General features: G+C 54.7%; 1 protein-coding gene across 3 annotated transcripts in view; it reads left to right on the forward strand.

The window, feature by feature from the left end:
* The window catches only part of Tbc1d2 (TBC1 domain family member 2), a 47,608-nt gene that overhangs the window by 27,607 nt on the left and 3,675 nt on the right, over positions 1–16,326 (forward strand). For all 3 annotated transcript variants that reach the window (XM_052717169.1, XM_052717172.1, XM_052717168.1), the window contains exons 6-10: positions 2,824–3,207; positions 8,274–8,384; positions 9,331–9,515; positions 10,099–10,575; positions 15,391–15,511. In XM_052717169.1, coding sequence (XP_052573129.1) covers positions 2,824–3,207; positions 8,274–8,384; positions 9,331–9,515; positions 10,099–10,575; positions 15,391–15,511 — 1,278 coding nt within the window. The remainder of the gene's footprint in view (positions 1–2,823; positions 3,208–8,273; positions 8,385–9,330; positions 9,516–10,098; positions 10,576–15,390; positions 15,512–16,326) is intronic.

Genomic DNA, 16,326 nt, shown 5'->3' on the forward strand with positions numbered 1-16,326 from the left:
TCGAGTGAAGGAAGGGGCCCATGGGCTGTGAGAGCCAGCTTCCAGATCCTCTGAAGCAGGGGAAGATGCTTACCTGCTTCCGGTCCAGAGCCAGACTCAGCTATGGATAGCGTCTGTGCCTGTTTCACCCACAGTGATGCAGGGCCATCTCCAGGTCTCAGCTAGACCCTGGAACCACAGGAATGTTAATCTCTCACTAGAGCCCCAGGAAGCTGTTGCTCCATTCTGGGACATTTCAGACACAGTGGTCTGGTGTGCAGTCATGTCCCCACCCCATCTCTGTCCACACTCAAGAGCTCCCGAGGCTCTGAATCTTCCCTTTCTGTTCCCTAGGCCTTTGCTTGGGCTGTCTTTGGAGCTTCCTTTGGGGGCCTCGCCTGGAAAGGCTTCCCTGCCCAACCTCCTGTGTGTTGTCGACCATCTCCGACCCTCTTCAGTCCTCAGGACTCTGTCTGAATTGCCATGTTGTCGAGTGTAAGGGCCTCTTCCTTCCCTCACCTCCAGCCCCGGCAGAAGCCACTGTGCCCCACCAAACCCCTTTGCCCTCCCTCACGGCAAACCATTCCACTACAGAGGTCCGTCTTTATTCTCAGTCTTTGCAGTCCTTGGAGGTGGGAACTGTAACCTATCCCTTTCTGGGCTGCAGCACCTGGCATGGCAGTGTGGGGTTAGTTCTTGAATTTGGAAGCCTGAGGCAGGAGGATCATGAGTTCGAGGCCAGCCTAAGCTGATAGTGAAGCCCTGTCTCAAACACAATCGAGAGCTGGAGAAGAGATTGTCAGTAGACCCGAGGTGGTCTTATCAACTGCTCGGTCATGGTCTCTGGCAGTTCTCCCAGATGGAACCATGCTTAGTAATTAATTCCACCCAGCTGATTCACTTACTGGAATGCTGCAGCTTGGGCACAGTTGAGGTGTCACTAAGAGAATGTGTGCTCCAAGTGCACGAGCAGGGTTAGGACAGTGACCTGTGGGGCTTCCCCACACCTGGGCTGCCTGGCTTCTGAAGTTCTGATCCTGGCCTGGATCAGTTCATTCCCTGCTTTGGGCTCGGCAAGCCTGAGTCCTCGGGAGGTTAGAGGACTCCGTCACAGCGAAGCACCGCAGACCTGGGGTCAGAGGACGAAAGGCCAGTGTTGTTTCTGACTTTCTAGCACTTACTTCCTGTACTGGCCTTGCAGGCACTGTATCATTGCTGGGCTGAAGGCTAGACACAAAGCGATTGGGTTCCTTGGTGAGTGTCCTCCAGTCCTGTCTCCGCTTGCTTGAGCGGCTGTCTGGATACTGTATCCACTATTTTTCTAGTGGCTGTAACAGAACTTGACAAAAGCACCTTCAGGAGAGAAGGGTTATGATGTAACTATGAGGCACAGTTCAAAGTTACATTCCGTCACTGCAGAGAAGTCCTGGCGGTAGGACCCTGCAGCTCATCCCTTTGCATCTGCACTTAGGAAGCGGGGAGGTGAATGCAGTGCTCAGCTCCCTCCCCCTTTTCTCCTTTGTATTCCGCCCAGAACTCCAGCCCATGGCATGGTGCCACCCACATTTAAAGTGGGTCTTCCCACCTCAGTTAACCTCTAATCTAGAAACTGGTTCATGGACACGCCCAGATGTATGTTTTCATGGCGATTCTAAAGCCCATCAGGTTGACAGTCAAGATGAACCGCCACAGACGCCATCTTGAGGATCCTGAGGCTTGAACTACCATGGCAAGAAGGGATATCACAGTCTTTAGTAGTATGTGGAGGCAAGAGAGGCTGAGAGACAAGAGTCACACCCACGTGCCACACACCCGCAGCCCATTTCAGTGCTAAATTCAGGCTTTGGGGTCTGGATGCTTTAGGACTGAACTCCCCTTTCCTGGACTTCAGTTTGTTTTCTCTCTCTCTGTCTGTCTGTCTCTCTCTCTCTCTCTCTCTCTGTCTCTCTGTCTCTGTCTCTCTGTCTCTGTCTCTCTGTCTCTCTCTGTCTGTCTCTCTCTCTCTCTGTCTCTCTGTCTCTGTCTCTCTCTCTCTCTCTCTCTCTCTCTCTCTCTCTCTCTCGGCAGTTTGGGTTTTTGTTTTTTGAGACAGGGTTTCTGTGTAGTTTTGGTGCCTGTCCTGGATCTCCCTCTGTAGACCAGGCTGGCCTCAAACTCACAGAGATCCTGCCAAGTGCTGGGATTAAAGGAATGCACTACCGCCACCCAGCTGTTCTTTTCTTAAATAGACATGGGTAAGTCAGAGTGTGGGTTCAGCTCCTAACAGAGAAGCCTCAGAACGAATTTCTTTTGTTCCTTTGCACTGAAGAATCCAGATGACGTAAGTAAGCCCAGGCTGGTGAAGGTGGTCAGCTCTGCTACCCTCAGCATGAACTTCGGCTTTGGGGACTGGGGACTGTTCTCTTCCACTCACTTCCCAGCCAGAAGGAAAGGGAACAGGACCCATGGAGCATGTTTCCAGTGGTCTCGGGGGTACCACATCTGCTGCTCATCCATGTTAAGGCCGAACTTGCCGGGATGTCTTTTGTGTTTGTTTTGCTTGTTTGTTTGTTTGTTTGACCAGATACCCTGTGCTCAGCTACCATTCTTGTTGGACCAAGAAAGCAGAAAGGAGTGCTGGGATAAGATGCCCAGGGGAGGGCCGGGAGGTGGTGGTGCACACCTGTAATCCCAGCACTCGGGAGGCAGAGGCAGGTGGATCTCTGTGAGTTCGAGGCCAGCCTGGTCTACAGAGCTAGTCCAGGATAGGCTCCAAAGCTCTGGGCACCGCAGAGTTTGGAGGTCTGGGCTAGTATGTGCCTACCAGGGCTTCCCAGCACTCATGGCTGCTCCCTTCCCATGCAGGAGCTGGTGGTAATCCTTCACAAGGCCCTGGAGGCTGCCCAGCAAGAGAAGCGCGCATCCAGTGCGTACCTGGCAGCCGCTGAAGACAAGGATCGGCTGGAGCTGGTCCGGCACAAGGTGCGGCAGATCGCGGAGCTGAACCAGCGGGTAGGGAATCTAGAGCAGGACCGAGAGCGCCTGGTGCATGAAGGCGGCCTGCTGGAGCAGCAGGTGCAGGCGCTTCAGCAGCATGTGCAGCTGCTCATGGATAAGAACCAGGCCAAGCAGCAGGTCATCTGCAAGCTCTCCCAGAAGCTCACCGAAGACCTCGAACAGCCAGACCAGCCTGCCAGTGCCGCCAATGGTGACTTCCTGAGCCATCAGGAGAGAATGGAGCACCTGAAGGTAGGCACCCCCCCTCTGCCCAGCCTGCTCTCCTGGCCTCTGGGTGCCATGAGTAGCTTTCTAGTTGGGGTAGAAGTTCCCCCCTCATTCTGGAGCATCCAAACCAGAACTAGGTAGCAAGAGGAAAATTTCTCTTCCTTCCTTCACATTATGAAGGCCCAATGCCATTTGACCTTTCATACTGTGCAGGGCCTCTGAAAAGTGAACAAGTTCCCAGCTTATCAATTTAGAGGCGAAAGAGCCCGAGAAGAGCCCAGTCTGGGGCCTGCTTTGCACAGCCTCCTTCAATGCCATCCTGCTGCCCAGGATCCCCAAGGTGCTGAGGCTGCCCTCAGTGTGGTCTCACATGTAGAACAACCGACCAGTGCTGGCTGTGGCTGACCCCAGGCAAGGGCAGTGATCACCACTGAGGGCTCTCCACATGCCAGGACTGTCTCCAGTGTTTGCTGTATCAGCTCATTGTGGCCTGTGCCAGCCCTGCCAGGCAGTGGCTAGCAGGTCCCACTTTTGCAGCTTCGGGTGCTGAGGCTGGGAGTAAAGATGCTTGCCCCTGAGGCTAGGAGCGGAGATGCCTGCCTGTGAGGCTAGGAGCGGAGATGCCTGCCCGTGAGGCCAGGAGCAGAGATGCTTGCCTGTGAGACCAGGAGCAGAGGTGCTTGCCTGTGAGGCCAGGAGCAGAGGTACTTGCCTATGAGGCCAGGAGCAGAGGTGTTTGCCTGTGAGGCCAGGAGCAGAGGTGCTTGCCTGTGAGGCCAGTAGCAGAGGTGCTTGCCTGTGAGGCCAGGAGCAGAGGTGCTTGCCTGTGAGGCCAGGAGCAGAGGTGTTTGCCTGTGAGGCCAGGAGCAGAGGTGCTTGCCTGTGAGGCCAGGAGCAGAGGTGCTTGCCTGTGAGGCCAGGAGCAGAGGTGCTTGCCTGTGAGGCCAGGAGCAGAGGTGCTTGCCTGTGAGGCCAGGAGCAGAGGTGCTTGCCTGTGAGGCCAGGAGCAGAGGTGCTTGCTTGTGAGGCCAGGAGCAGAGCTGCTTGCCCGGCAGCTGGCACAGGGGTGGGAGCAGGACTAGGCGGGAGCTTGTGTCTGATGACTGGTCTACCTGCCCCACACCTCCCAGCCTCTCTGTACCCCCTTCCATGCCTCACCCTGCTTCTCTTCCCTGTTTTCATCTCTCTCATCAAGCCACCCCAACTCACAGGGACCAACCGTGACGTTTAGGGATATCATTTGAGGTGTGATACCTGCTGCAGGCCACAGGCTGCTCTGAAGGCTGTGACGGGCTGCCGGAGCACCAGCATTCCTGCTCTTGACCCTCCCTGTCCCTAGGGACAGCACACAGAACCCGGGCCAGTCTGGTCCCAAACCCTGCTTCTCGTGGCCTCCCATGTTCTTGCACAACTCGAACCCAAGCACGGCTGGGTGGTGGGAGGGAGAGAGACAAGCACTGGTGAGTGAAGCGTGGCCACTGCCCACCCTGTAGAATGAGCTAGCCCTGGTGTTGAGTCCCTACGCCTTGCTAGCTGAGTGCCTTTGAACAAGTTCTCTCTCTCTCTGTGGAAAGTGGTCTAAGTAGTCCTGAGGCTGAGAAGTCATAACAATGATGGAAGGGAACTTGAGATCCATGCTCCCCTCCAGGCCGGCCAGAACAGCAGATGCAGGACCGCCGTTAGCCTGAAGCCAACGACTATTTAGGAATACAGCAGAATGAAGGAGAGCAGCTGAGGCCGTTAGAAAGCCGCTGGCCATGCACGCGGTGGTGGGAACACTTCTTGTTGCCCTATGCGCCGGGGGCCTCCTTACCTCCTTCCTCGTCAGGTGTCTACTCTTCCAGACCCAGTAGAGCAGCACAGGGCTGAGACATAGATCCGCAGGATGGTTCTGGAGTGCAAGAGCTGCTTGTTATCCTGCCTCCCCCAGGAACCAGAGTGTTCCTCGCTCACATCTGTGGGAACATCGTTTATCAGTGAGGTGTGAGGAGACTGGCTGCCGTGGGATTCTATGCTCCTAGATCATGCTCCTGAGCCCATCCTGGGGCCTGCTGCATGGACTAGGTGTGTCTTAGTTCGGAGCTCTTAGAAGGCCCATCAATGCCCCTCCTCATCATATGTGAGCAGAGAGTGCTCACATTTCCTGCTTGCCCGAGACAGGTGCCCAGCCTTAGGAAAAGGCCCTCTTATCCTGTCATTTCAAGAGTAGTGTCACTGATCTCTTGAATTTCAGAGCTGGGGTGGGGGAGTATTCGCTAATACTAGGCTCTCAACCCCAGACTAGGATGGGAGTGGAGGTGGGAGGGTTAAGAATTCAGGGCCATCCTCAGCAGAGAGTTTGAGGCCAGCCTGGATTACACAAAGTCCTGTCTGGGGCTGAGGGATTCAGAGATGGGAAGACTGAGAAACCTAACTGTGCAGAAGCACTGCCGCCAGGTACAGTAGCCGGGGTGTGGTAGGTGGGGGTCCTGGTCATGCAACATGGGCAGCAGGGTCATAGACCCAGGTCCCCCTATAGGAGCATTGCCTGGGAGACCCCGGGATGTCTGATCCTGCACAGGCTGCAGCAGGCTCTCCTCCTGGGCCCCTTCCGCCTGTTTCCTCTTGCTCTGCTTGTGATTGTGTGTGGCTTTTTTCTCCTCCGAGGTCTCTCTTTTTCCTCCCTGAAGTTCTGAGCCAAGGCGCGCACCCAAGGTAGGGAGGGCACCAGTCTGATTGGAAGCTGCCCAGCGGCCATTCCTGCCCACTGTGCTCACACCCACCTCCCTCTCTGGCCACTGCTTGGCTTCCCTTTGACCCGGAAACGGGCACCCTATGTGACAAATCCATATTCTCAAGGTCTGAGGAGTGCCTGTGCTGCGCCTGGGTGAGGAAGGGGTGTGAGCAAGGAGCAGGAGTGGGTGTGTCCTGGGCAGTCAGTGGCGTTTGCTGAGCGCCCGCCGTGGGCTGCACACTCCCAGGTTGGGATCCTTGCTCTTCTACCCCAGCTGTGTCATTGAGGGGTTGGTTCACCTTCTAGGTCCTTGTTTCCTCGTCTGTAAAATGGGAATAATGCTACTTTAGCCTCATCACCCACAGATGGCACACAGGGGAACTGCAGGACTGACGGACACGTTATTCTCTCACCTGGATGCTTGTGGCTTTCCCAGGTGCTGGGGAAGAATCCCGTGATCAGCTGCAGCAAGGCTCCCCACAGACAGAGGGAGCAGGTGGCCTGTAGCAGCCATCTTGTCTACCTCACACACAGTGACTAATGGAAGCACTTCCCGAGCCTGTAGCCTAGGACTTCTCTCCAACAGGAAAGGGAGGGCTTCGTTTCTCAGGGGATGTGAGTGTGCTTGAATGGCTTCTGGAATATTCTTCTCGATAGAATAAAGATCGTGAGCCATGTCTGTAGCTCTGAATGGAACCTTCTGCTGGCTTGCCCGGCTTCTCATCTGTCCAGGCAGCAAGCTATCACTCCCTGTGCTGGACTGTGAGGGGCAATCTCAAGGCTTATAACTGTTTATCACTGTAACTTCATACACCCAGGGCTCACATTTAAAAACATCAAAAGAGGGCTGGAGAGATGGCTCAGAAGTTAAGAACACTGGCTGTTCTTCCAGAGGTCCTGAGTTCAATTCCCAGCAACCACATGGTGGCTCACAACCATCTGTAATGAGATCTGGTGCCCTCTTCTGGCCTGCTCTGTCCTGCAGGGATACATGCAAACAGAACACTGTATACATAATAAATAAATAAATCTTTAAAAAAAAAATCAAAAGAACAAGGACTAAGTCAGCTATAGGAAATTTCCCAATAGAATGGCCATCAGTCAGTAAAAATAATAATGACAAATAATAATAATAATAGTTGGAACTCAGCATGGTGGCAATACCTGTGTGTCCTAGCTATTCTAGGGGCTGAAGCAGGAGGCTGATGAGTTAGAGAGCAGCCTGGGATGCATAAGGGGATATACACCTATGTATGTACACCACCAGGTATGGTGGTGTATGCGTATTGCCAAGCCCTGCATAGCTTTGGGACTGACCTGACAGGGAAAGCAAGGGAATGAAGAAATGACAGATACAAACAGAAAAGCTGGGATGGGACGGGCCAGCGTGCTCTGACGCACCAGTAGCCTGGAAACTCAGCACTGAATGAGGAGGCAGGTTTAGTGTATACAGCCTCACCAGGGACAGGCCTTGTCACTCCCATGGGTCTAGACATCGGTGTCCGTGCCATGGCCATGCTCGTGTCAACAATACACACTCACTCAGGACTTCATCCACTCTGCACAGCCTGTAGTCTTAGCACTTGGGAGACAGAGGCAGGAGGTCTGGAGTTCAAAGCCATCTTTAGCAACGTAGCAAATTTGAAACCAGCCTGGGATATATGAGACCTTGTTCAAACAAATAAAACCAGAGGGGAAAACAGAAAAAAAGAAAAGAAAAAGAAGGGTGTGGGAGTGTGTGGCCAGTGGCAGAGCCCATCCTCAGATGCCACACAGGCTGGGGTCGAGTCCTAGTGTCAGAAGTGGGCAAACAAGTAACACCCTTGAGCATAACACAGCCATGTTTACAAGTGATACCTGACGAAAAGCAGTCCACACACAGCTGCAAATACCTGGGGTGTACTGACTTAAAACAACCGAAGCAGTTTTCGGGGTGGTGCCTTATCCTAGAGCTTGAGAGGTGGAGGCAGGAAGTGGAGGAATTCAAGGCCAACCGCAGCTACTTAGGGAGTTGGAACCAGCCTGGGCTACCTAAGACCCTGTCTGAACTAAACAAAACAACCTGAATGTGAGACACAGCCCTGAGTGCTTTGCTGGGTCTGTCACTTCCTTAATGTTGCCTGTTAGCCATGTACTGCCCCAGCTGCAGAGGGGAGACCCATGTCTGCCTTTTACAGACGAGAAAACAGCGGGTCCGAATGGTTCCGAGACAGCCTAGGGCTCTCCCTTCATTGTGCTGGAGAAGTCTCTCAGACTCCCTTTCTCTGTAGTTTTGGGAATTTCCCAAGGTAGGAAGCTTTGGCGGCTCCTTTGAGGATGACTTCTCCAGAGCAGAAGGTTTGTGGTACCGCTGCTGATCCACCTTGCCTTTTTCCAGGATGATATGGAAGCGTATCGGACCCAGAACCGCTTCCTCAACTCTGAGATCCATCAGGTCACCAAGATCTGGAGGAAGGTGGCAGAGAAGGAGAAGGCCCTGCTGACCAAGGTACCAGGGGCCGATGGCCACATCTGCGGTCTGACCCCTCCCTGTCCCCTGCCTTCCCCCCTCCACTTCCCTGATCCCCTCCAGCCCCTCACTCCTGTGGCTGCTTTGCAGAGGGTAGACTTGGCAGTTTGGAGTCTGTACCAGAAATCCCTGCAGTGCTGGGGTCAAGACAGGGGAAGCTCTCCATGAGAAGAAGGAGGTGGGCAGGAGAAACAGGAGGAGGGAAGGACAAGGTAGGGTTGGATTGAAGTGTCCGTAGACACATGCAAGCGGTGCCCGGGCAGGACGACAGTGTTTGCAGTCACAGCAAACTCCTCAAGGCAAAATTCCGCCATACCCATCTCACAGAGACAAAAAGGCCCAGAGAGCCCACCCGACTCACCCATCTGACTTGTGCACTGAAATGGGGTAGGGGTGGGAGTGCAGGGGCACACCCTAGGCTGAGGAAGAGAGTGCCCAAAAGCCCAAGGAAGGAAAGTACAAAGTATGGGCAGCAGGGGGTGCCAGGGCGGTATCCTGCCAGCCGCCACCTGCAGGGAGCCGTCTCTGTGCCCAGTGCCTGGCAGGGCTTTAGACAGAGCTCGCTGCTCTGTGCCAGAATCCTGAGGAGACCCTGTATCAGTCCTGGTCTACAGAGGGTGAAGTACGGGGTGAACCAGCACGTTAGCTGACTTGTCACAGGCCACACGGCTTGTCTGACCCGGGATGAGATTCCACGCCTTACATGAGCCGGGCTGTGTCTGCCTTCGCTTCTCCTCCCCCTAATTTTGAACCCAGCTCCCTCCTTGATCCTGGTCTCTGTCACGTCCCTTGCAGTAAGCCTTTCTCTGTCTGCAGCTCCAGGAGGGGGCGGGCAGGGAGAGCAGAGCCGGGAAGGTTTGAAGCTGTTCGGGGCTTTGGCAGCCTGCGTGGCCCAGAAGCCTGACCAGCTGCTCCTCTCCTGCAGTGTGCCTACCTCCAAGCCAGGAACTGCCAGATAGAAAGCAAGTACCTGGCCGGGCTGCGGAGGCTGCAGGAGGCCGCGGGGGCTGAGGCTGGTGACCTTCCTGAGCTGCTGCGGCAGCTGGTCCAGGAGGCGCTGCAGTGGGACGCAGGAGAGGCCTCGGACAGCGTGGAGCTGAGCCCCATCAGGTGAGCCCAGTGGGCAGCCGGGGAGGGGCCGTGGGCATGATGATCATCATGGCTGCTGCTGCCGCCACCGGCCACGCATGCCAGCACTACATAGCTGTGAACCCCCCAGGCTCAGGCACATAGGGGGGAGTGAGAGGGGGCGGGCTCAGTGGAGACACACACATCACCCAGTCACCACACCCATCACTACCCAAGCTGTCTCCTCCAGCCAAACCCCTGCTGAGCACAGGAAAAGGGGGAAGCTGTGTCGGATGGGCTCTGGAAATCATGGGCAGGAGTCTGCCTGTTTTGCTGTGTACCCCTAAGGAAGGTACCTTACCTCTCTGCACCCCGTATTCAGCCCCCGTGCCCTGGGGATGACGGAGACAGCGCACACAGTGAATTGCGGTCAATAAGTGCCTGTCTCCTGGGCTGCATATAGGCCCTTCTAGTTTACCAAAGGGATCTTCCTCATCTTCAGGAAGCAGAGCCGTTCTCCCATATGTACAGATAAACTGAGGCTGGGCCTTGGCGTGATCTCAATGCACCCAGGGTGGCAGCCCATGTAGGGACAGCCAGGCTGATGTGGCCCTTTTGCCAACAGTGAGTATGATGATTATGGCTTCCTGACGGTGCCGGACTATGAGGTGGAAGACCTGAAACTGCTAGCCAAGATCCAGGCCTTGGAGGTGCGTTCCCACCACCTGCTGGCCCTCGAGGCTGTGGAGCGGCCCCTACGGGAGCGCTGGGCTGCCCTGACCGAGCTGGTGCCCTCGGCCGAGCTCAAGCAGCTGCTCCGGGGAGGTGTGCCCCGTGAGCACCGTCCACGTGTCTGGAGGTGGCTGGTCCACCGCCGAGTCCAGCACCTGCACTCCCCAGGCTGCTACCAGGAGCTCCTGGCCCGGGGCCGGGCATGCGAGCACCCTGCCGCCCGCCAGATCGAGCTGGACCTCAACCGGACCTTCCCCACCAACAAGCATTTCACCTGCCCCACCTCCAGCTTCCCCGACAGGCTCCGCAGAGTGCTCCTGGCCTTCTCCTGGCAGAACCCCACCATCGGCTACTGCCAAGGCCTGAACAGGTAAGAAGCACGTGGCACGGCCTTCTCTTCCCAGCGCTGTCTTGCGGCTCAGAGCCCAGGGGCCTCTCCTTCCCCCCCCCCGCCCCCACAGGCAGAGAGAGGGCCCGTTCATGGCTGAGCCCGGCTGGGGTTCAGGTCCTCGTCCTCAGCCCTGGATTACATGTGGAACAGGAGTTAGTAAATGGTGAAGAAAGAAAGCGGACTTGAGGGGCAGAGGTCACAGCTTGCCTGCCTGCATTCTTCCTGTGTGCATCCTCCCCTTGGGGACTGCTCCCCACCCCTCTGCAGCCACACAGGCTCTGGCTTCTCCCTCTGCACCTCGTCATCCTCCTCTCGATGGGGAAGTCTCTGCCACTCATTCTTTGGACCTGTTGGCTCCATCAAGGCTGCCTAAGTTGAGACCTCAGCCCTGGAGCCTCCCTAACTCACCCCTCCCTTCCCATCCTGAATCCCTCATAGCCAGGCTTGAAATTCTAAGAGTGGAGTGTGAGTGGTCCAGCCTGGACTACTGCCTGCGTGGCTCCAGTCAACAGCAGAGGGAGAGGGATCAGAGAGGGATCGGGTTGAGGAGGGACCCACGCAGTTAGTAGAAGTGGCTGTCCCCGCCAGCGCTGGGGACTCTCATGAGGACCCTGGTTATTGCCATAGAAATTGCGTAGTCTCGTACATTTCCCAAAGCAAGTTTGACTCAATTTAGTTCCGGCACACATAGCCTCATGCTAGATTTACATAAGCTGTCTACTCTCCCTTCAGAACAGGTGATGTGTGACATTTATTTAGCACAGAATCAGGCTCGGAATGTCCTCACTCGGATTTCAGTGGGTCCCAAGGGCAGAGATTTTCTGTATTCCTATCTCTGGTCTAACTGTGAGGGAAATTGAGCATGTGTATGTAATCTCTGGGATTTGTGAGCTAAACTCCCAGCAGCCACGTAGCTCAGTCCCCAGCCCTCAGCAAGGCTGTCAGGCTGGATTGCTGCTCTGACAGGGACAGATGATGACGTTAGACAGCCCTGCCCACTCAGTCCTAGCCCAGCAAGACTGCGACTCCTTCTAGATGGGTTAGACTCCAGAAGGGACACGTGAAGGTTCTTTAGGAATAGCCGTGAAGGGTCGGCAAGATGGCCCAGAAGGTGAGGAGGCTGGCCGCCATGCTTGACGAGCTGAGCCCCGGGATGGAACACACCTGGCAGAGGGGCCGTATCAGCTCCCACAAGTTGTCCTCTGGCCTCCACCCATCCAGCACACGTCCAGCACACATGCATATACACACACAAATAAATTAATTTGAAAAAGAAGGTTAGGAGGGCCTAGAGAGATGGTGTCCAGTTAGTGTTTCTATTGGATAAACCACCATGACCAAATGCAGCTTGAGATGAGAGGGTTATTTCAGTTTACTGCTTGTAGTCATTATCAGGGAAGTTGGCAAGAACTTGGGCAGGAACTGATAGAGAGACCATGGAGAAACACCAGTCACTGGCCTGATCCCATGGCTTGCTCTGCCTGCTTTCTTAGAGCACTCAGGACTACCTGCCCAGGGGTGGCCCCACCCACAGTAGACTAGGCCCTCCCACACCAAACACTAGTAAGTAAGAAAATGTCCCACAGGCTTGCCTGTAGGCTAGTGTTATGGAGGTATTTTCTCATTTGGAATTCCCTTTCCCAAATGACTAGCCTGTGTCAAGTTGATAAAACACTAGCCAGCATCAATAGTTTGGCAGTTAAGAGCACTTGCTGCTCCTCCAGAGGACTAGGATTTGGTTCCCAACACCCACATGGTGGTTCACAGCCACCCATAACTCCAGCTCCAGGGGATCTGACGCCCTCTTCTGACGCCTTCATGCACATAGGCACATAAATGTGCTGAGCATAAACCCATATAAGTACACACACAGATGTACATAAAAATAGTAATTCTTTTTTATCTAAACAAGTAAAATAGTAAATGCTAATAAATTCTTGACCAAAAAAATAAAAGGAAGAGGAGTTAAGAATATGGGTCTAGTGTCAGAGGCCTATAATCTTATTTACTCCAGAGCCTGGAGCAGGGAAATCACAAGTTCAAGGCCTGTCTGGACTATTGTTGAGTACAAGGACAGCCTGCATGATTTAGTGAGTACTTTGTCTGGGGGAGTGGGGGGGGGCGGTGCCTGAGGATATAGCTCAATGATAGAATGGTTGCCCAACATACGCAAGGCCCTGAGTTCAATCCCCAGCACCCTCAAAAAAATGGAGGGGGAGGGGAAAGGCCGTGAGGGACCCGAAGCTCTGGAATTAGGCGAGTGGTAGGTTTTATCTGCGACCCTGCAGGTGGGAATGAGCACCATGTTCCAGCTGAGACCTGAGATGTTGAGGAAGCTGTCCAGAATTTCACTATGCATGGCAGCTCTGTAGCCCCTGGAACTGGATTGGCCCCATACTCAGTCCTTCATGCAACCCCCCCCTCTTAAGTGGGAGCTGGGCTAGAGAGGATGCTGGGCCACCCCAAAGCCTTCCTGATCCGTGTGTCCTTTTTGGAGACCAGGGGGACTTAGCCACCCTGGGGCTCTGGACTTCAGAAGCTGGTTAGTGGTTGAGGGACAAGAAAAGGTCTCATAGTAGGAGGCCCTTAAAGTTAAAGTCGGCTACAGGGACAGAATGTCCTGTGTAAAAGGAAGCAACGTGAGTACAGGAGGCCGCAGGGACAAGTGGAATAAAAGGGGCAGGTGGCTTTCAGTACATCTCTCTGTGCTGCCTTTATTTAAATTGATACACAAACACACATGATTGGTATTCACACAAATATTTATACTATTGCTTTAAATAAAAAAACCATGTATAATAGCGCCTGCCTGGATCTCAAGAGAGGTGTGTTTTGAAGCTAGCTGCAAGCCCCTTATGGCTGCCTGTCACCACCTAGCGGTCACTCTTAGAACTGCATGCATTGTGTCAGAACAAACAGTCTTAATTTAAGGCAACAAAATCCAGCTTGTTCCTGAGGTAACAGATAATGTGAAGATGTCTAACGCCAACTTAGAACAAGCGCTTGAAATCCATTTCCCCATGAAAATAACTGGAGTGTGTTAAATGTTGTTGGTAGCCCCCAAGCAGCGGCGAGCCCTGGTGGACTAGCCTCCGGTAACTGGCCTTATGTGTGTGAAAGTCTACACCAATACTGACAGCAGTTCCTGATCTGAGGACATTCTCGGGCTTTGGGGGAGCAAGTGGGCCAGGGTAGACAGCAGCAGGCTGGACTTGGGGGTCCGGGATTCTATCCCCTCTGCCAATGGGCTCTTAAGTGATGGCCACTTTTGCCTTCTGAGTTCCAGTTGCCCCATCTGTGTGGTAAGGAGTTCGCCTTGATCAGAGGTGACCCACGGGAAGAAGCTGCCTAGAGGCCCGTTTGAAGGAATTGCTGGGATAGTATCCAGGCTCCATAGCAAAAAGTTCCGTGATCAATTACATATGTCTGCCCTGGGTGTTGATAGAGTGGGAGTTGATACACGGGGTATTTTCTGTTCTTGAGCCCAATGACCTCGGCAGGTGCCCTCCCCCAGCTCGGAGAGGGCAGAGCCTCCTTTTTCCCAAGAGACCTGCGGCTGTTTTTCTCTTTTGCGCTCAGCTCAGACTCAGGAGGGTTTGTATAAACATGTAAGCCAGAGCAGGGAACAGCTCCTTTCCAATGGCTGGGAAAGGAGGACCCCCCCCCCCCCCCGCCTTTGTGAGAATCAGCCCTGGTTCTAAAAGTCATGAACCTCAAAAGAAAATGGAGGTCATGAATCCAATCCATGAGGAACCCCAAGAAGCATAATTACCCGGCTCTGAAAGGGCTCTGCAGTGCAGGCTTTGGTGTTGCACACCTGTGACCCCAGCATCTGAAGACTGAGGCCAAAGGATTTCAAGTTCTAGGCCAACCTGGCTATATATCAAGACTGTCTCAAAAAAAAAAGTTTTAATAAAAATCAAAGCTTCTTAAAGTCTACCGAGAGCCCCTGACCTCCAGTGAAGGCCCCCTTCTCCCCACAGGTCCCCTGAGGAGGGCTGCACCTCATGGGTGATGTACAGAAGGGCCCCGTGGTCCCAAGGACCCCCTGCATCAGTCTCCCAGGGGCTTGTGCTACAGACTGTCCTGTGGGCCGCCAAGAGTGGCTGGAATGAGCAGTGTTCCCGGGATGTGGGACCTTGTTTACACCGGTCCATGGAAGACATGCTGGGGATTGTGTTCTGGGGTTGGCCCCGGATGGATGTGGCCCCTCAGGGAAGGCGGAGGAGCAGAGTGTTCTCTGGGACAATGTCCCCACTCGGCTCTCAGCTTGTGTCTGTCCTGCCCCGGTCTCAACGGGACCTCATAACTGGGTGAAGCCGCACAGGAGGGAAGGCTTTGAGTGCACAGGGGTATTCCAGTGAGCGGGGCATGAGGTCTGCTCTCACTTGGGACCATGCAGCTCGGCATGCCATGCACTGGGTTGGACACCAGATGTGTTGACAGTCCACAGGGCTGACCGTTGGTCCTCACCCAGTCCTAATGACTCTAGGAGGCTGAGGCTCAGAGAGGTTGAGTAGTTTACCCAAGGCCACCCAGGAAACAATTTAATATAATCCGTACCCAGGCAACCCAGGCTCGGAGCCTCTCTTCTGAACTGGTGTCCTCGTCGCTCTGAAAGTCAACCTGGGCATCCTCCCCCAGCAGTGTCTCCCCCCAGGTGCCATGACTACCAGCCTGGTAGTGGAGTAGTACTAGGTCAGCGAGGGCTCAGTCCTAGGATCCAGGATGCTGCCTCTGCTGTACAGTACCACAACTCCTGTGGGTCACTCCAGGCCTCTCCCTCCTCTGCAGACTGGCGGCCATCGCCCTGCTGGTCCTAGAGGATGAGGAGAGTGCTTTCTGGTGCCTGGTAGCCATTGTGGAGACCATACTGCCAGCCGAGTACTACAGCAAGACACTGACGGCCTCTCAGGTGAGCTGACTGCATCTCCGGGGGAGGCTACATGGTGGCCATTTGAGGTAATCCCTAGAGGAGTTCCTTCAGGGCAGCAGATCCTGGGCCTCCACCTCTCCTACACAGGGGCCTATAACCCTCTCCGACGGCTAGAGGTTCCCAGTGAGCTGAGGGCCTGTAAGAGTGTGAGGTCCTGCCCACTGGAGGTGTGTTAGTCCACTGGTGACATCATACCCCCGGGAAGAGCTCCTTCCTAAGGAGGGGAGAAAGAAATTAATGTCTCTTGCCATCCACCAGTCAAGCACTGAGAGAGACCACAGGATGGTGAGACAGGCGATGAATGGGCTGGGGGCGATGGCCGCCGTCCCTGCACGTGCTTGTGGTTATGCCATATCCCTGGGGGGGTGTTGCTGCCCTCAATCAGGCAGAGCAGGGTTCACGGCCCATGGGCTGTGTGACTTCCGCCTATCACCACTCTGAACCCCAGGACGACCTATTCTAGAATAAGAATAGGGTCGCCATGGACTTAAAAATCCTAAATGCCAAGTCCTGTCCCAGTGCCCCGCCTCATTCTTGCTGAGGCAGCCTTCTGCCTCGTAGACTTCATCTTCGACACACCCAGCCTCCCTCCTCACCTCTTTGCCCTCCTCCCCCTGGGCTGCCCTTTGGATGACAGGGGTCATGTGCAGCTGCAAGGAGAGAGAGCCAGCGTAGACTGCATCCGGCCTCACAGAGAGGAAGGGCCTAAGAGTGGTACCCAGTCCCTAATGCTGTCAGGGGTCAGGCTGTTCCCAGCTCCCTGCTCTGCCATCCTCGTACTTGTCACCGAGTGG

Source organism: Peromyscus californicus, unplaced genomic scaffold, assembly GCF_007827085.1.
Source record: "Peromyscus californicus insignis strain IS unplaced genomic scaffold, ASM782708v3 Scaffold_5__1_contigs__length_169319896, whole genome shotgun sequence".
NCBI lineage: Eukaryota > Metazoa > Chordata > Mammalia > Rodentia > Cricetidae > Peromyscus > Peromyscus californicus.